The 27,704-nt window shown below is 42.4% G+C and overlaps 1 protein-coding gene across 2 annotated transcripts in view; it reads left to right on the plus strand.

Annotated features, from left to right (window-relative positions):
* Positions 1–273: 273 nt before the first annotated feature.
* Positions 274–27,704, plus strand: part of kdm2aa (lysine (K)-specific demethylase 2Aa) — a 28,679-nt gene continuing 1,248 nt past the window's right edge. The window contains exons 1-25 of one of the 2 annotated variants that reach the window (XM_080029792.1): positions 274–401; positions 2,940–3,078; positions 4,039–4,117; positions 4,274–4,320; positions 5,180–5,358; positions 8,825–8,931; positions 9,105–9,198; positions 9,469–9,622; positions 9,916–10,031; positions 10,607–10,733; positions 11,142–11,371; positions 11,746–11,823; positions 12,723–12,850; positions 13,261–13,384; positions 13,782–13,910; positions 14,247–14,330; positions 18,254–18,289; positions 18,422–18,527; positions 19,717–20,043; positions 21,070–21,348; positions 22,382–22,547; positions 23,255–23,494; positions 24,060–24,223; positions 25,860–26,006; positions 26,964–27,182. In XM_080029792.1, the coding sequence (XP_079885918.1) occupies positions 396–401; positions 2,940–3,078; positions 4,039–4,117; positions 4,274–4,320; positions 5,180–5,358; positions 8,825–8,931; positions 9,105–9,198; positions 9,469–9,622; positions 9,916–10,031; positions 10,607–10,733; positions 11,142–11,371; positions 11,746–11,823; positions 12,723–12,850; positions 13,261–13,384; positions 13,782–13,910; positions 14,247–14,330; positions 18,254–18,289; positions 18,422–18,527; positions 19,717–20,043; positions 21,070–21,348; positions 22,382–22,547; positions 23,255–23,494; positions 24,060–24,223; positions 25,860–26,006; positions 26,964–27,182 (3,505 nt within the window). In that variant the 5' untranslated portion in view covers positions 274–395. Of the gene's footprint in view, positions 402–787; positions 1,502–2,939; positions 3,079–4,038; positions 4,118–4,273; positions 4,321–5,179; positions 5,359–8,824; positions 8,932–9,104; positions 9,199–9,468; positions 9,623–9,915; positions 10,032–10,606; positions 10,734–11,141; positions 11,372–11,745; positions 11,824–12,722; positions 12,851–13,260; positions 13,385–13,781; positions 13,911–14,246; positions 14,331–18,253; positions 18,290–18,421; positions 18,528–19,716; positions 20,044–21,069; positions 21,349–22,381; positions 22,548–23,254; positions 23,495–24,059; positions 24,224–25,859; positions 26,007–26,963; positions 27,183–27,704 lie in introns of those variants that run through there. The other variant, XM_080029791.1, reaches the window with a different exon arrangement.

Genomic DNA, 27,704 nt, shown 5'->3' on the forward strand with positions numbered 1-27,704 from the left:
ACAATGGGTTTTGTAGTTTTGCCCCCTTATGAAGAATATGTTTTAATAAAAAAAGTCAAAGTCATTCCCACCACATGTAAGTTGTTATTAACGTTTGCTTTATTTTCCTAGTGCGCGTCGTGTTCCTCTCGCTTGCCGTATTCTAGCGGCACGTGTTTGAAAGACAAGTCACTGCAACGAATCACAAGAGCCATGCAAGATTTTTCAGCCAATCGCCAAGAGTTCGCCCAAAGTGCACTTCCATTTATGGACCTGCGGGCACTTCCTCGTTGAGGTGAATGCTACAAAACGTGTCCCCCCGATGCGAGCGTTTGTGAGTAAACATACAGGACACACAAGACGTCACACATCGCGGATTTCTGGAGTAGTTTGCTAGTGTACGGACCTGAGTGATTATGGGGGTAAGCATTGCAAAACGTATTATTTTTAAGGTAATTCAGTCTATCTATGGGTGATGACGACTGGTTATAATGGGGCGGTGGTAGGTGGGTTTAGCTATCGCGTGATTGGCTACTTCTGTTGACCGACGGTATCATTGTCCACTAGTTAACGGTATTGGGATATATTAACCAATGAGATTAAGGTCATATTTTCATAGTGCTGTTATTGGTTGCTTGCCAACTCTGTTGTGTGTCTATTGGTTATTCTTGACCAATTACATTTTACAAATGTTTCACTTGAAGGACACGGCTGTAATCCAATGGACGCTTGCCTTGCATGTCTGTGATTGGTCCAATGTAGGTTTGTGGGCGGAACACGGTGATGTTTTGTGATGGGATGGAAAATGGCGGCTGTTCAGGGACTGCGTTAACTTTATACTAACTAGTAATAACAACAGCAAGCATTTACGCCCTTTTTCTCGCAGTGTTTCGGAAATATCTTAATGTTATAATTTTAATGTGACTAAAGGACATCTTCGGTATAAACAGTGCGCCTTTTTAAAAAGCTTACATTAGCTGGACGCGACTTGGTGAATGGTGAATAGCATAGAACAAAGCTTGAGTATACAGACAGGCTTGACTTTTTGATTATGATAATTTAATATATATTTTTGCACTTGCGTTCAGTGATGTAACCTACTGTTAGCCTCTTTAAATGAGAAAGGGATCCGCAGTAAGTTGGTCCGCTACCTGTGTGAAGTCAGTGAGTGTAACGTAAAGTAAAGGAGACGTTTGACAGATACTAACGTTAATGGTAAATTGAGATTACATCTCTTCAAAGACAACACATAGCTTGTTATCTTGGTTACCCCGACAGGAGAACAAATACGGTCACTGTGGTTGTGACAAAAACTAAGTTTGCTGACTACGGTTATGAACGCGCGCCTTCTGTTTCACACGCCTTAACCAGAAGTTCCACAGTAAAACTGAAGGTTTTTTCGTTTTTTTAACCATATGGTTCTTCATAAATACTGTTCACGGTTATAACGGTATTTGGCTGGACAGAACATACATTTCAAGTTGAAATGGCTGATTCCAGGCCACGGCACAGCAAAAGGCTGGTAAGTTTACAGTAACGTTAGCCACAAGATTGGTCCTTATTTTCGTAAACACTGGTTTTTAAATACTAATTCACCACCTAGAAAATGGCACAAGAAATTGGTGAACAATCACATGTATAAAACAATCACATTTCTTACATAGTCAAGTGTCTGTTTTCTTGCAACTGTAACTTGAAGCTGTGATTTGTATCTATATGCTTTGTCTGGCTTGTGACTACCCAGTAGGACCAAACTTAAAAAGGATCCTAGTATATCGTGTGTCTTTTAAAACTATGAGAAAGAAGATATTATAGGCTGCCTACGTGGTATTCAGATTAGGATGAAATGTGTACATTGGGAATTGTGATTTGATGAACTGCTGGTGAACACGGAGAAAAGAATGGGAAGCCAAGGGTAGTGTAAAAAATATGTGAATCATACTTCTAGTGCCGAAATCCTCCAGGCCAAGACATGGGCTGTTATAAGCAGCATACTGCAGGTTTATCACTGAATGAGGGGATAGAGACAGAGAAGAATGTGCCTAATATGTGGGACGATAAATGACAAAGAAAGTACAGAAATGCCATAGCAGCTTGAATCCATTGACACTATGATGGAGTGTATAAAGTCCTGTATGAAGATAGCTAATTCATTCGAGTGTGGTGGTATGGATGTTGCAAAGGAAGAGTTGGAAAGGTAAAGGAAGGAGGAGAATACAGTCCGAGGCTGAGCCTTTGAGATGTGTTTGTGAGGAGCTTTGGGTGCATGCAACAGACCAGGGAAGGCCCACTAACAGGGAGATGCAGCATTCGGGGCTAATAAGAATAACTTTACTAAGATTTCTTACCTAAAATGCTGTAACTGGATTGGCTTGGATTCTGAGATCCTGCAAACCATTAGATTCTGTCCAAGCAAATCATCATAATCAAACACAAAGTTTATTAAATGTCACCTACCAAATAGTTTTTTCTCTCTATAAGAAATGGCTTTCAACATTCTGATTCTTCCTGGCTTTTTAGTTTTATGCAGCAATACATTTCACCAACCTAAATGATCAAGTTTGTGTCTGATGTAGTTAAACAATTCCATGAGTAAGGCATAGGCATACTACACCATATCTTGGTTGTTAGCAGTAACAATGATGTTTTTGTTCACCTGACAGACAGTTTTATTAGTTATATAATGTTTTGTATTTAGTTCCGTTTGTGATTGCAGTGGTCAGGAGATGTACACTTCTAAGCTAAAAGTGAGATTTGGTTTTGTCTTACTTTTTGCACTATTTAGTATTTATTTATTTTTACCGTGGAACGGAGAGTATCAATTTTTCAATTCCACTTTGTGTCTGGAACATATTGCAGAAATAGACAATGAAGTTGACTTGACTTGGGAGAAGGCTTGTGAGAGTGGATTGTGCTACTTTTATTCACCATGTCTATTTCTATCCTTCCATGCCCCATAGCGTGCTGGTACCCGGCGACGTTACCATGACGACGGCATCTCAGACGAAGAGATTGATGGAAGGAGGACGTTTGACCTGGAGGAGAAAGTCAGCAGCACGAGGTTCGGCTCTGACCGAGTCCTCCGCATGGCTGGAAGAGGTAGGACCTGCTTTTACCATTAGAACACTGGGGAAGGCCAAGTTCAACATTGAACAGTAGTTCGTGTTAATAACGCTGTGACAGACTTGGAAAAAGAACAGTTTTTTGACAACAGTAGTCACAAAGACTGCGTTCCAATCCCCATACTTCCTTGCTGTTTAGAATGGTAGAAAAAGTGGGCGCCCTTAGCTCAGTTGGTAGGGCGTCCCCCCCATGGGCCTCGGCCAGCAGCGGACCCGGGTTCGATTCCAGCCCGCGGTCGTTCTCTGCATGTCACTCCCCTCTCTGCCCCATTTCAACTCTGTCTCTACACTATCAATAAAGCATAAAAATGCCAAAAAATATCTTTAATATAGAATGGTAGAAAAAAATATTAAGTAAGTCCTTATACATGTGATCAGATGCAGAATGCTGAAAAATACCTTGATGCCCTACTACATACGGGCCTGATTTCTTTGTTTGAAAATCAGCGTACTATTTGGGACATTCTGCCCCACATTCCCCTGTGCACTGTAAGTTACATCACATAGACTGCGCCTCCCAGAGAAAACAACCAGTGATTGCGATGGATATAATAAGCAAGAGGAAAGTTCAAGGAGATATGTTATGATGAAATAAATTGGTATGTCCCAATTGTATGCCTACTGCATGCTAACTAGATTCCTTTTATGGTCAGCTGTAGTATGTAAAATAGTAAAAAGAAAGAGCGATTTGGAACGCAGGGTAAAACTAGTTGACATTGCTTTCTTGCCTGTCCATGGCTGACACACAGATCACGATGACAGAACTTTAAATGTGCAGTGTCACTGTCTGCCTTGACCACCAGTTTCAAACAGGAATCTGGACTCTTGAAAAAGGAAACCGCAATCAAAGAATGATATAAAAGTAGAACGTATAAAATACTTTTTGAATGTCAAAATCTTGTTTAATATCTCCTTGTGTGTACTTTGTGTTTCTTAGACTTGACATATGAGTTTGTCCAGAGAGGCGGCCTGAGGGACCCAATCATCTTTGAGAAACCCGATGGACTGGGAATCAAGTAGGCAGCAGCTTTATATTCTCTCCCTCTACAGCTACCTTACTGCTTGAATCTTTTCTGCTCAAGTTTTTTTGTTCACTTTCTTAACTGTCACATGATTTGATGTGTTTAAATCAAACTATACCAAACTTGTAATTCTGTATGTTGTTTATGCAGGATGCCTGATCCTGACTTCAGTGTTAACGACGTCAAGATGTTTGTTGGTAAGACCTCAGACATTGAGTTTTTCTTAAATCTTAAATCAGACACCCCACAAGTCTCAGGTTAGATCATAGCAGCAGCTGTGTGTCCTCCCAAAGTGACCAGAAATGACAACAACCATTACATTATTCAATTAATCTATAGAATAATTTCTTAATTGCATATTTTGGCATACACAGTACACTATTACATGATTTAGAATGACTTTTTTGGGTGCAGTTACGATATACTGTATATATACACTCCTGAACAAAATCTTCTTAAGACCGGGGGAACATTGCAAGTATTTGCCTTTCTTGGTGATCGTAACCAAGTATAATAGAGCTTCAAAATGCAAACAGTAGCAAGAGACAACAAACAAAGTAAGCCATTTATTGAAAACTGCATTTACCTACCTAGCCACTACGGAGTCCTTTTTTGAAACTTTTTGTTTGAGTTTTTAAGGCTATGCTCTTTAACTTTTGATCAGCTGATGATCAGCCTGTTTGAGTCTGTCTACAGAACAACGGTTGACCGCAATAAAGCGCTCAATGCTTATGTCAAACAGTCACAGTTGCCATATGATATTAAGGATTTTTTTCCACAAGTTTAAAACACATTTTCCTCACTGACAGTAATTAAATAGACGGGCCACAATTTAAACCGATCCAGTAGGTCTGCGATGGGGAGAAAAAAAGAGGAAAAAAGCATGGGCTGTAGTTAGTCACCATTTAAAATAAGAATATATCCAACCGCGTAATGCTCACTCCGTGTCCGTGAATAATTACCGCGACTAATTCCTCATTAACGGAACGTTACACACATATAATGTTTCCTTTCTTTAGCATGCTATCACTAACCATTTCCACCCCACTGTCCCAGGCAGCAGACGTATGATCGATGTGATGGACGTGAGCACTCAGAAGGGGACAGAGATGTCCATGGCCCAGTGGACACGTTACTATGAGACTCCTCCGTCACAGAGAGACAAGCTTTATAATGTTATCAGCCTGGAGTTCAGCCACACCAAGCTGGAGAACCTGGTCAGGAGACCAGCCACAGTACGTACACACACATCAGGGATTATACATGCTATACATGGCCGTACAAATACAAACATAGGGCTGGAAAAGGCCAATTTTTACATTGGGAAAGAGTTTTTGTTAATGAAGCTGTGACAGACATGGAAAAGTATAGTTTTTCTGACAACAACAGTAGACACAAAGGGTGTGTTCCAAATCCCCATCCTATTCTCATGCTCATATATGAGCATCCGTGCCTCGCCAAAGCCAACCTCTTCCAGCAAGACCAGGGCTAGGAGTTGTGCCCTGCTTAGGCATGGTATGGTTGCTCTCACACACACTAATCAAACGTTATGGACTTAAAAGTGGGGTAAGCCATTCAGGAGAATGTTTGTTGACAAATCACTTTTTGTCAAAATCAGTGAACATCTCCTCACAATCTGCTACCTTTCCGTACTGTGAGTGCGCTGAAAAAAATCAATTGTTAATAAAAAGCATAGGCTCTATACACCGATATGTAAACAAAGCGGGCCCACACATTTGTATTTTGTCAACAAACATTCTCCAAAATGGCTTGCATGATGCTTAAGGCATCAGTCATGATTGGGCATGGTACGATTGCTTAGTGTTTGTGCTCTCAGAAGCTTTATGTTGGTTTTCCAGCAATTTGTCTCCATGCTCTCAACACAGTATTTTGAACTTAAACCAACTGAAGTGTTATTATTAGCTGATTGTGACAGAGGCTAAGACCCTGTTTCCACCTGGCATTAATATGTGGTTTTTAGGATCCGATCGCGCTAACTACAGGTGGAAACACGCTCAATGCGCATTGAATGCGCATTGAAATTATCCACATTCGGAGGTGGTTTGAGACCACATATCCACATACCCATTAACAGTGGAAACACGTATGTGTATCTCATACACATTAGGCCCCGCCCACTCAACTGCGGCGAGTGACTGGGCGGAAACTCGTACTCATTCACGCGACAATTCACGTCATAAAAGCGCACCGTTGCAGGTAAACACATAGACATTATAAAGGATCCTTTATAATGTCTATGTGTGGAACAACTGTGGTCAAGCCAGCGGTCTCTTGTTTTTGCATGGTCAAACCAGCCGCTTCTTTATTTATTCCCCCCGTGTTGTTGAGAGCACAGAGACGGCTCGGTGCAACTGATAGAGACAGTGAGCGAACAGCGCTGGCTGCGGCAGCTTCGTGACATCGTAGCAGTGGGACACAGTGTAGCCAACTGATTCATTTAATGACGAGGAAAAACACCACAATAAACAGTGCCGCGCTCACATTTTCGCCAAAACACACTGACTCTCTTCACTCTAGCCGACGTGACTACAAGGCGGAAATGATTCTTTCGACCAACTGTGGTCAAGCCAGCGGTCTCTCGTTTTTGCTCGGTCAAACCAGCCGCTTTTTTATTTATTCCCCCCGTGTTGTTGTGAGCGTGTATTTACTACTATGGCGTAAACACACAGAGACGGCTCGGTGCAACTCATAATAGAGACAGTGAGCGAACAGTGCTGGCTGCGGCAGCTACGCAGTGGGACACAGTGTAACCAAGTGATTAATTTATTGACGAGGAAAACACCACACAATAAACAGTGCTGTGCTCACATTTTCGCCAAAACACAAGACTCTTGCCGAGGTGACCATAGACATTATAAAGGAATTTATAATGTCTATGGTCGTGGATGGTCAACACTTCTTCTTCTTCTTTTATTTCCGGCAGACTAGGCAAGGGCGGGGCACTGCTGCCCCCGCCGCTTAAAAACAACAGTATAAGCGGAAATGATGTACGAGCTGATTTCCATATAGCGCGGGGAATTCGAATCCGGATCGCAAACGCGCATAGAAGACGCATTGTTAAGGCCAGGTGTGAACAAGCATATCACATTTACATATAACGATCGCAGTGTTTCCCCCAGGAAATGTCTTAGTCAAGGTGGTCACTGTCCAGCCGTACAGGAGGCGCGGCGCTAAGCGCCGCCGCGAAAATTTTGGGGGTATTTTGCTCAAAGATGCCAATGCGCCCTAAAGAAATAGTTCTGTTTATTTGAATGACACTGACCTTACAGTTGTGCAATTTTGTTTGCTATGTGCACATTTTGTGCAAACATGCAGACGGTACAAAATACAATTAAAGAAAAGTTCTACTGTTTTGGTGCAATACCATGCAGACACACTAAATAAAAATAATGGACCATACACTTAACATGTGTATCAAAGTGCTTTTTAAAGTTCCTTTTTGGATGGGGGGCTGTTGTGAGATTATTGTGGACAATAGGCATACTGTGATGCGATTAATTCATATATGGTTATTATTAGCCTACTTGCTTGATTTCTTTTTAAATACAGAGGTTATTGGTTGTTTTGGAACATGTATTTCCAAATTTAAAACATAAAAATAAAGCAACATTTAAAATTCAGAAAAATAAATCTTGTATGGCTACACTAGCATGCTGTTTGAAAAATAATTCAATAATTGAAATAATACAAAGTGTTTTCCCCTTAAAATGACTAAATGCATTTCAAAGACAGTTACAGTGTGCACTTCTGTAAACTTACTGAAAGGTGCCTGGGCCATCACTCTCATGCATGTATCAGACTTTTCTCTGCGCTGTATGAGCCGATAAGTTGTGTTGCCACGGTGATGTGGAGTCTTAAACTAGTCTAGCTTTGCAGAGCACTTCTTTCTGTTCAGCTAAATATCCCCATAGAACCGCACTGCGTTTATTATCGCCACAGGTTAAATGTCGGTTTGCTGCTGCTCGTTTCCCGCGTACATGCCGTAGTCGCGCGCAGCGCGGGACGGTCGCGCGCGCAGAGCCCCCGACACAGAGCAGCTGATAGTCTGAGCAGAGAGAAACGCTTGGAGACATATGTGCATTTATTTACCGCAAATCACGGCCTTTCGCGCATTTCTGACCATGAAAAATCACACATCGCGCTTGCTAGTACATTAATTGTGCAGCACTAAAAATAAAAAAAATAAAGATTTAATTTTTTTTTTTTTTTTGTCGGTCAGTAGTCAAGGCGGGGGGCTGGTTTTGCTAAGGCGGCCGCCTTAACTATAAAGCGCTAGGGGAAACACTGGATCGGATTCCTCAGAACCACATATTAATGCCAGGTGGAAACAGGGTCTGAATGTAGCTATGCTCACCGTTTTGCTCCAGGCTGATAACGATGGTGTGATTAGCCCTGTCTCCGTCCCTGGCTCTCCTGAGCCACCAGACCACTTTGTATGATATTGAGTTCAGTAGTGTGATGGGAAGAAAGATCCTACTGTGAAGTTGTGAGAAGCTCTAAAAAAAAGTGTCTGTTCATTGACGAGAGCAAGCTTGTCAAGCACCGCTCTGGTGTCCAATTATACAGTCTGTCACACTTCCTCATGAAGCCATCTGTACTAGAGCTGGAAAATCAGCTCTAGAACACAAAAGAATAACAAAAAGGAAAGGAAACTAAGTGTGTGTGTGTGTTTGTGTGTAGGTGGATCTGATAGACTGGGTGGACAACATGTGGCCACGTCACCTGAAAGAGAGACAGAGAGACTCCACCAACTCTATCACTGACATGCAGTACCCCAAAGTACAGAAGTAAGTCCACCATTTCAACTTGTTACTTTGGGTCAACTCCATAGAAAATGTTGCTGGAGAGAAAACACTTTATTGTTAACATAATCTGCTTAGATTTTGTCTCAAAATAGAAATTCATTGATGTATGTGGACATTTGAATGTAAACGTTTCTGCTGTTGCTTTGACTCTCCAGATACTGTCTGATGAGTGTGGAAGGCTGCTACACAGACTTTCACATTGACTTTGGAGGGACCTCTGTGTGGTACCACATACTGAGAGGAAGCAAGGTGTGCCCTTCATCCAACATTTGACAAACATGTGTCATAGTTTCTGATTCAGGTCTATTAAAATGGTGAATTTGTAGATGAAAACACAAGGTATTTTATGTGCTTTTTATCTTCAATTATTTCTCTTCTAAGATAAGATAATACAGTCTTTATTGTCATTGTACAGTCACCTATACAACACAATTCTACTCTGTAAAGAAGTACAAGGTGACAGGATGTTGTTGTTTAGTGCAGGGAGCCGAGTGTGTTTTGAATGTGGTGTCTTTGCAGGTGTTCTGGCTGATCCCGCCCACCCCTCAGAACCTGGAGCTCTATGAGAACTGGGTGCTGTCGGGCAAACAGGGGGACGTCTTCCTGGGAGACCGAGCACAGGACTGCCAGAGGATTGAACTCAAGCAGGGCTTCACCTTCATCATACCATCAGGTATACATTTCTCACACACACACACACACACACACACACACACACACACACACACACACACACACACACACACACACACACACACACACACACACACACACACACACACACACACACACACACACACACACACACACACACACACACACACACACACACACACACACACACACACACACACACACACACACACACACACACACACACACACACACACACACACACACACACACACACACACAGACAGACAGGAATTCAGCCATGTTGCAATAGTAACTGTGTGTTGTTCCCAGGTTGGATTCATGCTGTATACACACCTATGGACACCATGGTGTTTGGAGGAAACTTCCTGCACAGCTTCAACATCCCAACCCAACTTAACATTTGTAACATAGAAGACAGAACGCGGGTAGGTGCACAATCCTATATAAGTTGGCAGTGATGGCTTTCATGATGGACAAATGCATTTTCAGCATGTTTTTAGGAAAAAAAATTCAAACGATTAACAACATTTGAATAAATCCTTCTGTTATAACCTTCAGAATAGTGCTAAGAATTTTGCAAAGTTTAGATAATATAGGTGCTTTAGAAGTTGAGGTTTTTAGTTCAGAGTATTGAAAGAACGAATGTTGAGATAATTCCCGTTGAAGATAGCCTGGCACCGCCCGCCTACGTACTTCCGCTCAATTTTCATTCCCTTTCAGTATCAGTCTGGGTCTGCGGTATATTCGTGGGGCTTTCTCCGCCAGATTTTTTGGCGGTCCAAACAGTGGACAGGGGGAGTGGCTGAGAACAATTACGTTAAGTTTCAGTTGTAGTCAGAAGCCGGTGCATGACATACTTGTTGATTTATACTTGTATGAAAAAGGGCACGTTATGAATGCAAAATAGCAAAAAATCTCCAAATGAACCAGTGCTTGGAAAAAAAACAATGTCTCTGGCCTGCAGTGTCTCACCTTACGTGGCTTTCCCCCTTTGTTGCAGGTTCCAGTAAAGTTTCGTTACCCCTTCTATTATGAGATGTGCTGGTACGTGTTGGAGCGCTACGTCTTCAGCATCACCCACACATCATACCTCACACCAGAGTTTCAGAAACACTCCCTAGGCATTGGTATGTATGGAGAGTGGAGACAAACATTTTCATCATGCCTTGTTCTGTTGTTGTTTTCTTTTTAACAATCAATTTTTCATTAGGTTTCATTTGTTACCAAGACATACAGAAATGTAGACATAACCTGAAAAACAATTGCAGCAAAAACAGTAATCACAGTAACAGACCTACAAAAAAGAAACCTAAAAAGTTTTGTATGTAAAATAAATAAAAATGAATGAAATAGAAAACACAAATTATAAAGACATAATACAAACAGAATGACCTTTCCCAGTGGTCTGATCCCTTCTTAAATATTCTATTTTCAACATGTTACAAATCAAACAGTATCACGTGCCAATATAAACAGCTGTGTTGTTTTGTTGTGATTGATTGTAAATAGAATGTGTGATTGATTCCTTGTGTCAGGTCTGAAGAAGCCTCCCAGCTCAGACCCAGCCAGTGAGCTGATGGAGGAGGAAGAGGATGCTAGTGAGAGTGAGGAAGAGGAAGATAAGCCTTTGGGCAAAGTCTATATGACTCCTCTGGAGCTGGAGGGGATCTGGAACCTGCTGGGCAAACTGGAGGCTCTGCCCTCCAACAAGATGTGTGTCCCATCGGGGATACACAACGCCCCGGCACTCATTACACACATCAAGGTGTGTGTTTGCTGCTGTTCTCCTATCGGTGCAATGAAACAAGTCGTGGAAACTGAAATATAAGTTTGTCTAGTGCAGATGAGAGTTGGCGATTTAAATCCCAAAGGACACAATGTTCAGGTTCTCAGTAAGATCTTTTATTGCTTGCAAGTAAGAGCCATCATCAGCATTACACATGCAGTAATGCATGACAGCAGTACTAGTATTCAGGATTAACAAACAACTGCATACAACACAGTACAAGTTTCCAGTTCAGAACTCTTTTACTAAGAGTTTACTTGTATTTGGTTTAACAATACATGACAACTGCACATGATTATAACGTTCATTTCCATAACAGTCCCTTCCCCTCTCTTGACTGTGCTGTCCTGCAGGCTCTACTGAAGGAACATGCCAATGACAATCCCAAACTGTCCTACACTGGAGACCCCATCATTAAGTGGCCAAAGAGAGTAAGTGCACTTCATTTTGAGGCCTTAGGCCTGGGACACACATCCTGCCTCTAATGCGCGTCTGCTTCTGACTTTTTTTTTTTCGGCGACAGTGTTGACACACTACAGTTGCCACACATCTAACCTCCGACACCCTGCTGACGTCCGTTGGAGGCACGTCTGCAGCGACGCACCACTTCACCTCAGGAGGCAGAGCCTCTCTTATTCTTATTCTTATTCTTATTCTTTATTTAGATCCCCATTAGCTTCCACAAAGTGGTCGCTAGTCTTACTGGGGTCCACACAGAAAGCGCCAGCAATTAAAACAAGCAATAATATAAAGTCACCATATATCAATAAAACAAAACAGACAATAACATAAAAACAACTATAAACAACAAAATCAGCCAAATAAAATATAACGGTTAATAAATGAAACCACGTCAAACGAACAATAGTAATCACTCTCTAGTCTCTCTGCTTTAACTGATGGAGACATACTCTGTTGAGTCATACCAGCAGCATTCACTGTATTTTCATGATTTCTCAGTTTGTCTCGTTCAAAATTAAACCTCCAACTTATGTGAAGAGAAGAAAAAGGCAATGAGGCACACGGATTACTGTCGAAACTCTATTAATCATATGCATCATAAAATGACATGAAACGACTTCATATTAATGGGAAGTATCTATGAAATCTCTATGTAGAAAGACAGGGCTTTTAGATGCAGCGCTGCAGCAGCAGCAGTTTAGACATTACATATATGGCCGAAAACAGCAAGAGAGACGCAGCAGTAACAGACGCAGACACGCTCCAGAGGTAGACACAGGATGTGTGTCCCAGGCTTTAGGCTGGATGCTGAACATCTCTGTTGATTTGCCATTGTTTGTAACTGACTCTGTTTGCTGGTCTCCCTCAGCCGTCCTGGTACCAGCCTCCTCCCCCTCCACCACCTCCTCCCCGTCCTAAACTAGCCTCCACTCCCATCACCCCTCGGCCTCAGAAACCAGCCTCCTCCATGTCTGTGCTGAGGCGTCGCAGGGTCAGGTAACAAAGAGAGAGAGTGTGTGTGTGTGTGTGTGTGTACTTGTACAGGCATCTTTTTGAGGACCTGTTAATCAGAGTGAAGACATTTTTGGAAAGTGAGGACATTTGGCCTGCTCCTCACTTCTTCAAAGGCCTTTTTTAAGGGTTAACACTATGTTTTAAGGTTCAGCTTAGAATGAGGTTAGGGTAAGTGTAAGTTGGGGGTTAGGCATTTGGTTCTGATGTTTAGGGTAAGGGGCTAGGGAATGCAGTATGTTAATGACTGTCCTCACAAAGATATAAGTACAAGAATGTTTGTGTGTGAATTTATTTGTAGTGGGCCTGTCTCAGTTTTAGCTTTATTGTTAAGATGTATGATTGATCTGTCTCCAGTGATGATTCATTCTCGGTTGTGTTTTCCTTGTGTTCAGGTGTAAGCGCTGTGAAGCCTGTATGAGGACAGAGTGTGGAGACTGTAACTTCTGCAGAGACATGAAGAAATTTGGTGGACCCGGGAAGCTAAAACAGACCTGTGTGCTACGCCAGTGTCTCTCTGTAAGTCAACTTCAACAGTGCACTGTTTGAAAGAGAGGAGACCAGAGGGGTGTACTACGAAGTTGAGTTGAGTCTAAAGCCAGAGTTTTCAGTATCACGAAAGGTGGCTCTCTTTTTAACTGGCTAAATCACCATGGTAACAGAGGCTGCACGGCTAACCTGCTCAGAACAGTTTTTGTTCCGAGTTTGAGCTTACATTCGGCTCTTAGAGCGAATAACATTAATTATCAATGTTTACTTCTGCAATGACTTCATCTTGTGTGCTGTTTGACATTGATAACCATAATGTTGTTAATGTGTAAAGATTTGTTTACTCTATCAATCTTTGGCGAGACAGATTAAACAATGAGTCTAGGTAATAAATGGTTGAACAGTGATTTGTTTGTGTTCCCTTCAGCCGGGCCTTCCTCTGTCCGCAGTGTGTGAGATCTGCAAGGAGCCCAATCAGGAGGAAAGTGGAGACCCCGCCCTTTCTCTGATGGAATGTTCCAACTGTGCACAGATAGTTCATCCTGCCTGCCTAACGGTAATCCACACACACCCCGTGTACCAAATGAATCCTTATCTGCAATAATGTGCACCTTATTTCATATCTGCCATTTACGTGAGTGGCTTAATTCTGAAGAACATACTGTATATGCTCTGTACATTCTAACACTCACACAATTCACTGCTCTGCATCGCATAGATCACAAAATGACAGTGGTCTTATGCCCCACTACAAGCTTTACTCTAATGGCATTTTACACAGATACCAGCTGTAAATGCATTTTGTTTATTTGACCTATTTTCCTTGTCTCTTCTTCCTTTTCTATTATCCAACCAACAATCTTCTACCACATGTCTGTTTTTTCCTGTGTAGGTTCAGGGTGAAGGAGTGGTGAATAAAGACCTGCCCAGTTGTTGGGAGTGTCCCAAGTGTATCCAAGGGATCACTGACCCAGAGGTACACAATGATTTACACAAACACACACACACACACACACACACACACACACACACTCTGGGTCTCTGGGTTTCCTACTTGTTATCTGTGTGTTGAATCCACTGCTGCACACACTAGGGATGCACAGGACTAGTCGGTTAAACGTCCTCTGCTTTAATAGTCGGCACTAGAATTGCCCATCACTTGGACTTGAACATAAAATGTGTGAGAATGAACGTGTGTGTGTAGGCCTATAGGTGTGTGCTCATAAAAGAGGGAGAAAGATAAAATGGTGAGAGCAGCACAAAGCAAAACAAAAAGATTTTCTTGGCCGCTGCTTGAAGGCCCGCTGTTTTTACTCTCATTCGTCAGCCGTTTTTTTTCCTTTTTCCTCCCGTCAGCTGTTATAATGCTGCCTTTATGGACCAAATTTATGGACAAAAATCTCTGACTTAGATAACTTGACGGAGCGATCGATGTGTGTAAATCCATCCGGTGCATGTGTCTGATGGCCATTATATTAAAGGAACGGCTTGGTAATTATCTAGAAGAATGTTAAGGCTGAAGGGAAAGGAAATGAGTCGCTACGTGCATCCCTAGCAAGCACACATCTCAGGGGTTGATCTACTAAACGTTTGCGCGTATAAAAATACGTGTGCAAACAGGATTTCACCTGCAAAAAAAGCGTTCAAGCTCATCCGCTAACGTTTGCTCACTGATGATTGCATGTTAAATAACACGTGCTGTCCATTCAGTACGTTGGACTTAATGAATATGCAAAATCAGGCATTTCTTCCCGAGTGCGCAAAATATGTGAGGAGTAGATTCAAAACGGTTTATTTAGCACACATACTGTGATTTACAAAGCCTGGAAAAAATAAAATGAAGCCAAACGGGGCTTTCACGCGTTGCTGTTTCCAACAGGAGCGACTGTACTCATGTGAAATCTGTTGTATTTGCCAAGGCTTTTTTATTAAGATATGTGTTCTTTTGTTCTTCTTCTAATGTCCTGCAATATTCTCTTCATTTCTCTTAATCAGTCCTTGTTGTTCTACCCTCAGCATTTATTTTCTCATAGATACTCTCCCATATTACGTTTCTTTGAGTAATATTCATATCAATTGGCTATAGCTCAACAGTGCATCTGTTTTAATTCCCTTACATTTCTCTTTGCGCTTGCTCTCACTGCTCTCCGTCCAAACACAGAAACCAGTCATACACACTAAACCCTCATTTAGATCTGCTTCCTCTAACATGTTTGCACCCGTTGTAATTTGCGTTTTTACTCTTAGTTGATTACACGCAGCTCGCCCACAAACCAAGAGTGCAACTTTTAAGAATGTTCACACAGTTTAGATCTCTCTATTTTGAATCTTAGTAGATCTACCCCTCAGTCTCTTTGCAAACAGTTGCGCTCTCTTGCACTCAGTGTACCAAGCCGGCGTTCACACAGACACTTTGTTGCAGTGTTTGTGTCAAAACTCTAATGGGTATTGTGTGTTTCTCCTCTTTTCTTTAATTAAATTATTTGAATTTTTGCGTTCTTTTGCTTTTCTTTGAATTTGATTTGACCTGACAGTCATCAGGCAGTGATGAGTCGTATGGTGCGGGCCGTCTGCTCCTCAGGCTGGGCTCCCAGCAGGATTGTGGCTTCTTCCCTCCTCCTTCTCTTCCTTGCTGCTCTTCCTCCTCCCCAGCCTCTCTCCTATTGGTGGCGGCCCCTCTGCCTTCTCAGCCAATCAGCTCGAGACTGGTGAGAGGTGCCGCCTACTCTGCCTACATCCACCCGTCTGTCCCCAGTGCCCTTTGCAAGAGAACAGACACAACACTTGATGTGTTTTTTTTTGACTAATTCAATGATCTTGTAACTGACAGAGATTGATTTCCGGTTTAAGATTTCTTCCATCATATGTTCGACAAGAGAAGTGTCTCTTCTCTCACACTGTTAGCTGATTTAAGTTTGGAGCTGCCTTCAGCTCAGAATGTTTCAGTCCAGTTTCTGATTGATTTGTCTCATTGCTCATCTTTATGGAAACTCTGGAAATCCAGACTCACCGCTAGCAAATTTCAATTGACTCTGCAGCTTAGACTGGGGACGAATCATTGGAGCTCATTAACTACGTCAGAAAATTCTGAGTCACCAATCTAATCATACTATCTGATATGAGCGGGCGTAACCGGATGACGACAGTGCTGTGCATGCGCCGTAGAAGTGGTGATAGTAAACAAAAAGATAGATACGGATCATATATGAAATCGAGGTAGCATCCGGTCTGACCTCAGTTATTCCAACTGCATCCAACCGTCCTGGCCTATGCGCGTCGCCATCTTGTCAGATTTGCCGCTCAATTTCCTCTTTACAAAAAAGGCCATTTATTTGACGTCGGGGGGAGGGAGAAACCCCCATCTAGCTGACATATACCTCTGGGGCAAATTGAGGGCCAACGGGCGGCTAGCTGTCACTCAAGAGGCCGCACCCCTAATTATTCATACATCTTAACCTACTATAGAGCTGTTAAGCGGAAGTGGCAGAATTACGGGGCATGGGGCCTATCGGCTGAAAAAAAATGAATGGGTGTCTATGGAGAGTAATCTACTATTTTCTGGTCCCAGTCATTAAATGCCTTGGATTACATATATGTTTTGTATGGGTCTAAATGATCATTTTTCATGTGAAGAGTTTGACGGTATGTTGTATGATTATTCGTCTAACGGCTTTTGAAAAAATGTTACGAGAACAACTACAAGTCTTGTCGCCTCTGTGACGTCACCTCAACACATTCCCTCCACTTCTCGACTGACAGTGCTAATGCTAATGCTAATGGCTGGCGTGGACAATGCCAACAATCTCCCCACTCGAGAAATTGAAACTCTCCACATGTCCACTTGTGTAGTGGTTTTCGCCACGCTGAAGACTTTTGTCTTGTCCTTGAAAGAAGGCAGTAAAGTGCATTAAAGACACAGCCATGTTTCTGAGCTAAGCCGGTGCAAGTGGTGGTCACGTATATCATAAGCGTCAAGAGCAGCGAAGAGCTGTAGTCCACAAAAGCGCTCTGCACAAAACCTGACCGTATCCAGCTTCTACTCGCTAAATTGTTCCATTCTTTGCACGAAAAAATACCATCTAAATTCATACAAAACATATGTGTAATCGAAGGCATTTCATGACTGGGACCAGAAAATAATAAATTTCTTTCCATTGACTACCGTTGTAATTTTTCGAGCCGATAGGCCCCATACCCCGGAAGTGAGGGACTTCCGCTTAACAGCTCTATAGAATAAAAACTAGCCTGGTACAAAATAATAATAATAATCACCCAGTGTTGTCATGGTGATATGACCTAAACATACAGTCTACAATGTTTTTTTGTACAAGGCCTTAATAGGTTTAATAATGCTGTGAAAACAGCGTATTTTACATGGAAGTCAATGAGAAATTGCTCTGTTTTGGTACCTGCCCTTAGTGGCCACTCGTTGAACTGCAATTTGTCACTGGTAGAACTCGCTGTGCTTGGGGCTTGATACGGATACATTGTTTGAAACGGCTTTGGCCTCGACACCTGACGATTTGGACTTCGCTTTTTCTTTAAAAAAATTAACAGAAGACAGCACTCAAATCTTTAATTAGCAAGAAATATGTATTTTCTGTTTCACGGACCGGATGCGGCAAAGGTTTAATTTACCAGTTAGCCCAGCTGGTAGCTAAACGACTTCTCATTGTTCACTGCTCTGATTGGTCGCTATCCAATTGCATGCAGTGGTATTTGAAATGCGTTTGATGGTGCCGCCCCTTGAGTTGGAAAGGTCTATTGATCGTAGCCAGACCCTATATCGTTCTAGATGAGGGGTCTGGATTTCCAGGCTACTTTATGGAAATTGCGTTGATTTTCAGTTTGTTTAGCACTTTGTTAAATTGCTTCTGATATATATTTTTCTTCCTGCAGCAGTCGAAAGGAGACAAAGGTGAAGGCCTTCCACATGTGAGTCTTTATTTCAGGCTCTCTACTAGATATTATGTTTATTTCTGAATGCAAAGCATCAAAGGTATTTACCAATTAGCTTTGTGTCATTCTTCCCTCCATTCTTCCATTCTTTTCCTTCTCTCCCTGCAGAAGCGCAAGTCTTCCACCTTGCTTGACGCTCGTATGGCTAAGATCTACAGACGACACAGACACAGCCGCGATGGAGACGATTCTGCTAGTGATGATGATCAAGAAGGTTTGTCTCTTTGAAACCATTAACATATCCACCCTGCTAATCCCAAAACCCGCCTGAAGGTTGAAAAAGCACGTTTTGTTTTTGCCAAAAGAAAACCAATTACCCTACAAAGAAACTGACAACACAAATATTTGTAGGATTGTTACATTTCTGACTTTCTACGAATGCATCTCAAAAGCCACCACGTCTCCTTTGGTAACATCTCTCCAGAGTTAAGACACAAATGACCTCCCACATGTACTTTATTTTTTCCAATTATTTTGCAAAGAGAGTACAGACGGTATAGCAGCAATGAATAGGTACACCGATGAGGTGTACCTATTCATTACCTAGAGGTAAGGGGGCCGACTAGCAACCATAAGGTCGCTAGTGCAAAGAAAGCAGTTTTTATATAGTTTTTATTAATGCTGTTGGTCTGGTCGCACACCCAGTCCGATATTCGGCTTGCGCATGCAGGCTCTATGGTCACATGTTCGTATTGGTCACAGATTTCAGATTTGAGTAGCCTATCCCTCCAGGTCAGGGAAGGGGAGCCTTGTTTGCGACAATTAATTGTCATCATAATGGGGCAGAACCATCAAAGAAAAAAAGAAAATTCAATGAAGAACAACTAGAAGCTAAAAGGGAGAGTGATAGACGGGCGGGAGGAGGGCGTTGCCAAGCAACGTGTAAACAATTTAACACGAGTGATGTAGTCCTGCAGTGTTTACTCCTAAGAGAGGGGCGCGGTGCGCTGCAGACCATCGTATAAGTCGCGGTGCGATGATCCCCTATATGTAGAACTGCATGTGTGTGTTTAGAAATGTAGGAGGGGTGAGCTAAATGTAATTTTGCCATGTGTGTGAGTCACCTTGCATGTGTGTGTAATTGACAAAAATAAAAACTTAACTTAACTTGACTCAACTTAAAAATAGAAAAAAGTTGAAAGAGGGAGAAAGTAAGTAAGTTTTCTTTCTTTATTTTCTTTATCAGTTTAATTTTTTATGATTTATGCAATTATAACTGTGTTCTACTGGCTCAGAAGACATTTAGGAGCTATTCCTACTTGTAGCCATAGTCGTGCTGTTATTTAGAGATGCAGAACTGGCAGTTAAAAACATTTGCCACAAAATGAGTAGAAATGGCATGGTGCTGTCATGGTTTGATTTTTTAGCTGATTGTCTGTCTCCATCCATATCCATGTCATCAGGCTCTCAGAGGAGGAAGATGTCGCTCCACGTGCGAGGAGGGGGCCATTCTTCCAGGAGGGGCTTTAGTTCCAACAGGAGAGGCCTTTTGAGAGGCGTGGCGGCCCATAGAGGGAGCAGCAGAGCAGGCCTCATGACTCCAGGATCTGCCCATAAGCTAAAGAGAGGGACGGGCGTGAGGGGAGAAGTGGGGCGCAGGGGGAGAGGTGTCAGGCTGCGGGGAGGCTCCAGGATGCAGAGGAGAGGAGACGACTCAGAGGAATCAGACGATGATGATGAGGATGATGATGAGGAAGAGGATGAAGAAGACAGTGAAGAAGGAGTCGTGGGTGAGTATGCGCTTGCATGTGTAGTTTACACAGGTGTATGTATAGGGACGTGTGTCCAGCACATGTGTGTAAGGCAATATGTTAATATATATATATTGAACATGTAGTATTATTAAATTGTATATCAGCCACATATCACATGTCAGCAACTCAATGGTTAAAGGCTGCTACATACTCCGCGAGAAGAAAGAACAAAGTTCTCGGTGACAGAGCTGAGAGAAGAAAATTACGTCATTTTGTTCTCTCAGCTCTTGTTTAGCTGTTCTCGCAGCTTGTTCTCGACACATCACCCGGGCCGAACTTTCTTCTCGCAGCTTGTCCGAGAACTATTGTGTGATTGGTCAGTCTGAAGTCAATGAGGAAAGGGAAGTGAAATCAGCTGGCGCTACTGAGTCAATTACCATGGTAACAATGCGCCGCGGTGAGGAGTTCGGCAGTTGAGTTCTCGTGAAGTATGTAATGTCAGACCAGAAAGAACTTCTCGCAGCTCTGTCACCGAGAACTTTGTTCTTTCTTCTCGCGGAGTATGTAACAGGCTTTAGGCATGTAGACCTGGACAGGACAACTTTTTGAAGTTCCAACCGAGCAACAGAATGGGGGGAAAAAAGGTGGTTTAAGTGACTTTAAACGTAGCATGGTTGATGGTGCCAGACGGGCTGGTCTGAGTATTTCAGAAACTGCTGATCGTCTGGGATTTTCACAACCATCTCTAGGGTTTACAGAGAATGGTCCCAAAAAAAATCCAGTGAGCGGCAGTTGTGTGGACGAAAATGCCTTGTTTATGTAGGGTTGGGCGATAATACAGTAATACCATATACTGGGGTATCTAAAAAATTGTAACGGTTTTCCTTTCATTACTGAAAAAACGTTTTTGTGTTATATGCATATTGTTATAATAAATGCCTTGACAGCGTGTCTCCCCCTGGTGGCCTGTTTGTTGAAGTGATTGATATGACGTCATTCAGCGTGTGATGGGTATGTCTTTTGTTATGTCTGAAATAAACATCATCTTGATTCATTTCAAAGAACGAGCACATCATGGCCACAGGAGGAGACGCAGGGCGGAAGAGGAGGATGAAGATGATGATGAAGATGAAGACAGTGAGGGGGTGGAGTTTGACCCTGAAGAGGAGGAGCTAGACACTCTGGAGGATGAGGAGGACGAGGAGGAGGGAGAGGAGGGAACGTGGGATTCAGACCCTGAGCCACCAGTCCTCCTGGTGTCTGACCTCAGTGATGATCTGCTCACTGGGTCCTACCTAACCGTCACTCTCCAGAGGCCCCACAAGGCCAGGAGACAATCAGGTAACACTCATAGCAATTTCACTTTGTCTTAAGTGTCATACATACAGACAGTGTTTACCACACATAGGCTCTACTCGGGCGGCACGCCCAGGTAATTAAAAACCCGTATTCAGTTATTTAAAAAAAAAAAATCAAATATAGTAGTCAGTCATAGTGCTGTCGTGGTGCAGGCGTGCAGCCATGTGTGCGGCCCATGCTACAGATAGTTTGCCTCATGCTCCCACATTAAGTGTACAGTCAAATTTAAAGTAAAGTCATTAACGCCACAGCAATGTCTCGCTACATCAGTCCTCTGCAAAGTTGATCGCAGCTTAAGCTAGTTAGCCCTGCAGCTACCAGCCATACAAGAACACTTGCGTAGAGAGACCAGCACGCTCCCAACTACAGTTCGGGCCAAGAAGCCGACGTATAATAGAACTCCTGTGAGTGAGGTACCCATAACATGTCAAATAAAGAACCTGTCAAAAAACTGCAGCGCTATTGAGACGCTCATTCTCGGGCTTCCAACAGCCTTTGGGATAAATACAATAGAAAAAAATGGCACGTTACATGTCGATGTGTTCAAGTGCTGTTGGTTAAAATTAGAATTTGGCGGAGATAGCTCATAGTGATTAATCTCTTAAATTGAGTGTTAGGCGAGAAACTAAAACGAAAAGGATACCGCTGAAGTAGTGAATAGAAGAAAATAATAACACATACCGTAGGTAAAGGTAATATTGTTACCTGGTTATAATTTGAGGATGATTTAAAGGTATACATTTTTTAATTTTGACATGTTCAGAGTATGGTTTGTTTAATATGTAAATAGGTATTCCTTTCTGAATTATTTAAAGTTATTGACTTATTTGTTATCAATAAATAGTTCATTAACCTTTTGTTTGACTAATATATTACTGAACACGCCCATCACACACTGTGCCCTCACACTCTGCGCCACCCACCACCACACGTAAATTATCTGCAAAAGAAACACTGCAGTGTATCCATGTTGGTTCTAAGGTGAAAATGATTGAGATTGTTTGTCCCTGCTCAGGCTCCATTGTTCCAAAGCTAGAAGCAGCTATGGGTGTGAGGCCAGGGTCAGCGGGTGCTGGTGGTCAGCATGGCTTCATCCAAAGAAAGACTCTTTCCAAACCTTCCAGACCCAGACAGAGCGGTGAAACAACAGCTGACAGCCTCACCCAAAGAGGACCTGGCAGGTAGAGAGACGCACATGATCCAATGCACTTTAACACACTACTGGCTCTAAGGGCTGTAATAAAATATCAATACGGCAATATAAAGCCATATTTATTTTTCGTGGTATATTTTTCATATCGTCAGCTCCAAAAATTGATACTTTCAACAAAGTTTTTCAAGTTTTAATGGGTTGTGAACTACAACCCCCCTGGTAAACAGCAACTTGTTTTTAAATTTTTAGTGAATTATGTGGAATATACACCATATCGCAATGTCTCACGATATATGGATACGATGGACCTTTTCTGTGGAGGGGCCAAAGTACAGTGGCCCCGCCTCCAAGGGGGCTGTGTTGACGTGACTGAATGGTGACAATTCGGCATTATAATTGTGACATGTTCATCAGCAACATTTGATTGTTATCCAGTGCTTAGCCAGATATCTCAAAGACATACAAAAAACCCATATTTCAAAAAAGGTTTGGACCTGCTTGAGTTTTTTTAGTGAAATTAATTGAAAAAGACAAATAAATTGCATTCATTTGTGACAATTATATGATTGTGACAGCCATTACAATAAAATGCACCGCTATCTTTATTTATTTTTATATTATTGGTTTATAATTCAAACCTGTTCATTCCTATCCAAATTCATGTCTTTGATGAATATAATACGTGTGGTATTTCTGCATCATTAACCCAACATCATTGTATTTTGTCGGTTGTAGGCCTCGGCTACGGGGTAACCATGGCGACCGAGGCACTAGAGATTGCTCTGCTTCTTCTTCTTCTTCTTCTTCAGCTGCAGCCAGCTCCCTGTCCCCTCCCACCCTGCTGTCTCTGCCCTCCTTTAAGGACGTGGGCAACGAGCGAGGAGGGGACAAGGAGGTGTGGGTCTCTGTGTTCACATACCTCAACAGAGCACAGCTGCTGGCCTGCATGACCGTCTGTAAGGCCTGGTACAAGTGGTACGTCACACACTTTGACTCTACTGCATACAGCATGTGTTTATTAAAGGAAAAGTTCAATGCATTCATTTTTTTAGCTTGTTGCCTCACTCTCGGGTTCAGGACAAGGCGGCAGAAACCATTCCTTTATCTGTGTGTGCATATGAGAAAAAGAAATGGGAAAATATCGCTCATCGACAGTTAACTTAGCTCTAATACTGGTAGTCAATAGATAGCGTTAGCCTGCCTCTGCTGACAGTCAGATTATAACATGACACTCAGCATCAGTGAATGGTCCTGTTTGCTTATTGGGACTTGTTTATTTACCATGTTATGTAAAGTTTATCTTCTGACGGTCGGTGGAGGCAGGCTGATACTTCCCATTGACTACCAGTATTTGAGCTAAGCTAACTAGCGATGAGCGACCTTTGCCCATTTCTTCTTCAAAAATGCACCCAAAGTTAAAGGAAGGTCAACTGTTGGGTTATCTTGCACCTGAGCGTGAGGCAACAAGCTAAAAATTAAAAAAATTTAACTATTCCTTTTTAAGTCTTTGAGTTGACCATGACCTCACTGTCCTATGCAGGAGCTGTGACAAACGTCTGTGGAGCCACATCGATGTGAGTCGCTGCAGTCCGCTCACTAACCAGGCTCTGGCAGGAATCATCAAACGACAGCCCACCTCACTGGACCTGTCCTGGACCCCACTGGCCAAGAGACAGCTCAACTGTCTGCTCACCAGGCTCCCAGGTACACACACACACGCTAACATCTTCTGTTGGCTTCATTTTCATATTCATAATGATAATTCACAATATATTTTAATCTGGTTATATTTATATCAAACTGTCCCATTCATATTCATACTGTTATAACAAGACCTCTACTTGGTTGTGACACATAGGGGCTTGAATGGAGTTGTTCGGCAATTAAAAAAAATATATATATATATCTTTAAATGACAGTAGAGGTTTTCGTTCTGCATGGAGTAGCGCTGGAAGTGAAGTGTCTCTCATTTAGGGCCAGCCCTCCTAAATCTTTAGGTTTGCAAACATGTTTTTTTACCTAAATGATGTGCGTTGTACCCCCAGACAAAAGGAAAAATAATTGAGTCCAATGTTTTAAAAAGGCTTTTGGCAGAAAAATGGATATACTTTGCCAAGGTTTTTGTATTTATTTCAAAGTCACCATTTTGATGCCATTAATTCAACCAATCATGGATAGAGGAAGTGTTCGCCAAAATTCAATATCTTTAACATCTTTATATTCTTTAGTGCTTTCTATCAGAACAATTTGAAACTTGCATGTTGCAAAGTTTTTGCACATTTAATTGTTTGTACCACATTCTTCACCACTCCCACATCCATGTTATTTTCTTTGGAATCAAATTTGTCTTTCTCCACCTTCTGTTAATCTTTAAATGGAGAACACTTATTATGACTCATCACAACCACTAACTAATTGATTATAACCACTAACCAGCTATTGTGTTGCAACCAAACACATACTGATATGCATAATCATGCATTCTTCACTGAACCAGCAATATAAATGGGGCCTACATTTATTTTTTTTGTAACATTTTAACTTGTTTTTGAGATTTTTCCCAGTAACTTTAGTGCAGAGAAGATAACAACCTGCTGTCTTATCCCATTGACAACATAACTGATAGCAATTTACATGCTGAATGTTTTATTTTATAAAAAAATACAGGTACATTTAATTCAGGGCCTATATAGCCAATACCTTTTGGTTAATTGTTCACAGTAAACGGTGTGCACCTCACTTGGTGCTGCCCATCATAAATGTGCTGCCGTGGTTGTGTGACGTCGGACCAAAAACTCTCTGTAATAGTCCTCCCCCCGCTCGTTCGCCTGTCAACAGTGGCTGTCTCTTCTCTTCCTCTCCCCTCTGGTTTTTTTCATATAGCGGTAAAGGTAAAGGTAAACCCACCTACAATTGTTTTCAACGCATGTAAGTCTGTGAGGCACAGGAAAGAGCCAGAGAAGCCAACACCAGCGAATTTGATGCTAGCTGCGGCAAAAAACAACAGCCTTTGTTTTGCCAATTTGTATTCGATGGTCACGATATGGTCATTTTATACATCCGTGGAGAACATCTTGCGATAAATCGTGTGTATTCGATTTATCGCCCAGCCCTACGGAAATGTTATTATGTCTGTTGGAGAGCAAACAAAGTAAGAATTTCATTGTACAATGCAACTGTTTGTTTACTTATATGACAATAAATATGTTGAATCTTGTGCTTCACACACACACACACACACACACACACACACACACACACACACACACACACACACACACACAGACAGACAGATCCCCTGTCTCTTTGAATGTCTCACTGTCTCTCCCTGTGTGTTCAGGTCTTCGGGAGTTGAGTGTGACCGGTCTGTCCTGGTCCTGTCTGTCTGCGCTGGTGTCTCCCACTCTGCCCTGTCTGCGTCTGCTGGACCTGCGCTGGTGTGAAGGCCTGAAGGACAGCCAGATCAAAGACATGATCATCCCTCCTGGTGAGTGGCAGCACCAATCAGCTCATTTACATACATGTTGGCCTTTACTGCTAGAGCCCTGGGCTACACTCGGCTCATCTGCCAATGTCCCATGGTGGGAGCACACAGTGGACTGGAGTAGATCCTGAAATCCCCATTTCGAACTGAATCGAGAAATTAATTATGAATTGGTAGTCGTTTTGAATCGAATCGGGAGCCCAAGAATCGGAATTGAATCGTGGGATTCCAAAATATTCCCAGGCCTACCGTAGAGAGTGTGATTAAGCCAATTCAGCCCCATACTACAGCCCCCTGTGTTCTGTATTTGGTGAAGGTACATCCATATGAACTTGAAACCCCACAAACCTGTTTAATCATATTTAGTTAGTCTTTCTACTGGTATTCCTAAAATAATTGTCTGAGATTTTCTCACAGCCTTTCCTTGACACAAATTATGTCTAAATTTAAAATGGCAGACTTACTGTTGGGTTTATACCTATGGACCTATGATGAGGACGACGGATTATAAAATGGTGCACATTCATTTCTATGAAAGCTGCATTGGAGTGAAGGGTGATATCTGCTTCTGGGCCCAGGACCTGCCTAAACTGCAATACCACGCTTGACCACTGGGCACCGCTGGATTGCGGAAGCAGGCCCATTCCTGGGGGCCTGGTTAAAGGGCATGGTATTGTGAGGCTTTGTTGTAAGTTTGGAGTCCTTCCCGAATGTGTTTACTTCTAGATGAAGGATACTGTGCACACAGATTAATTGAATGTGTACATGTTGTAGGGGGTGCTGTTGAGCCCCCTTGCCACACCTCAACGTTGATTTTCTGAGCATCCTAGTCGTCCCCTCAAAAATGCGATGTGAGTGGTAGAAATAAATCAGCTTGGGCCTTTTACAAAGCTAGACTGCATATATTATGAGTTGACTTGACCCTATGAGCATGTGTTTGACCTGTGTGTCCCCCTGTAGGCTCTGAGTCGTCTCGTAGCAGGCTTCGTAACATGGTGGAGCTGCGTGTCTCCGGCCTGGACATGAGTGAGTCCACAGTGAGGCTGCTGCAGAGACACATGCCCCAGCTGGAGAGGCTGGACCTGGCTCACTGCAAGGACATCCAAGACTCCACCATCGCCCTGCTGGCAGCCGCTGGGACACACACACGCAACAACCTCACTGAACTCACACTGGCAGGTTAGTGTGACAGAGCACACACACACCTACTGTACATCTAGATCCAGATTTCCTAGCAGTTAGAACCCAGTTTGTGTTTTTCCACAGGGCCTTTATCCTCCAGTCCACACTTCTTTTATTTTTATATATATTTTTTTATGTCAGACTTACCTTTCCTTTAAAGGGGCTGCATGTCATATTTAAGGATGGGAACGAGTATTCCAGTAACTACTTGCCCCTAACTATTGTTATTAACAGTAAACAGTGAAGACAGACAACAGGCAGTCTTGCATCACATCATTTGCTTGCCCTGTAAGCACACGCCATTGTGATGATAGCAGAGCGGATATTAGCCCGCTAATAGCCAAAAGGGTGAGTGGATACAGTATATGCTTCCATTAAGTTCTGGTGTAAGTGAAGGCTTTTGTGAGCTTATGGTGTTTGTTTTCCAGCAGTACAAACCACAAACAGAGGAAAGTGCAGATAAATTGAGGGCTAATTTGCAACATTTGTTAAGGTGGCTATTAGCCCACTACAGACTTG

The sequence above is a fragment of the Ammodytes marinus genome (assembly GCF_949987685.1).
Source record: "Ammodytes marinus genome assembly, chromosome: 6".
Taxonomy (NCBI): domain Eukaryota; kingdom Metazoa; phylum Chordata; class Actinopteri; order Uranoscopiformes; family Ammodytidae; genus Ammodytes; species Ammodytes marinus.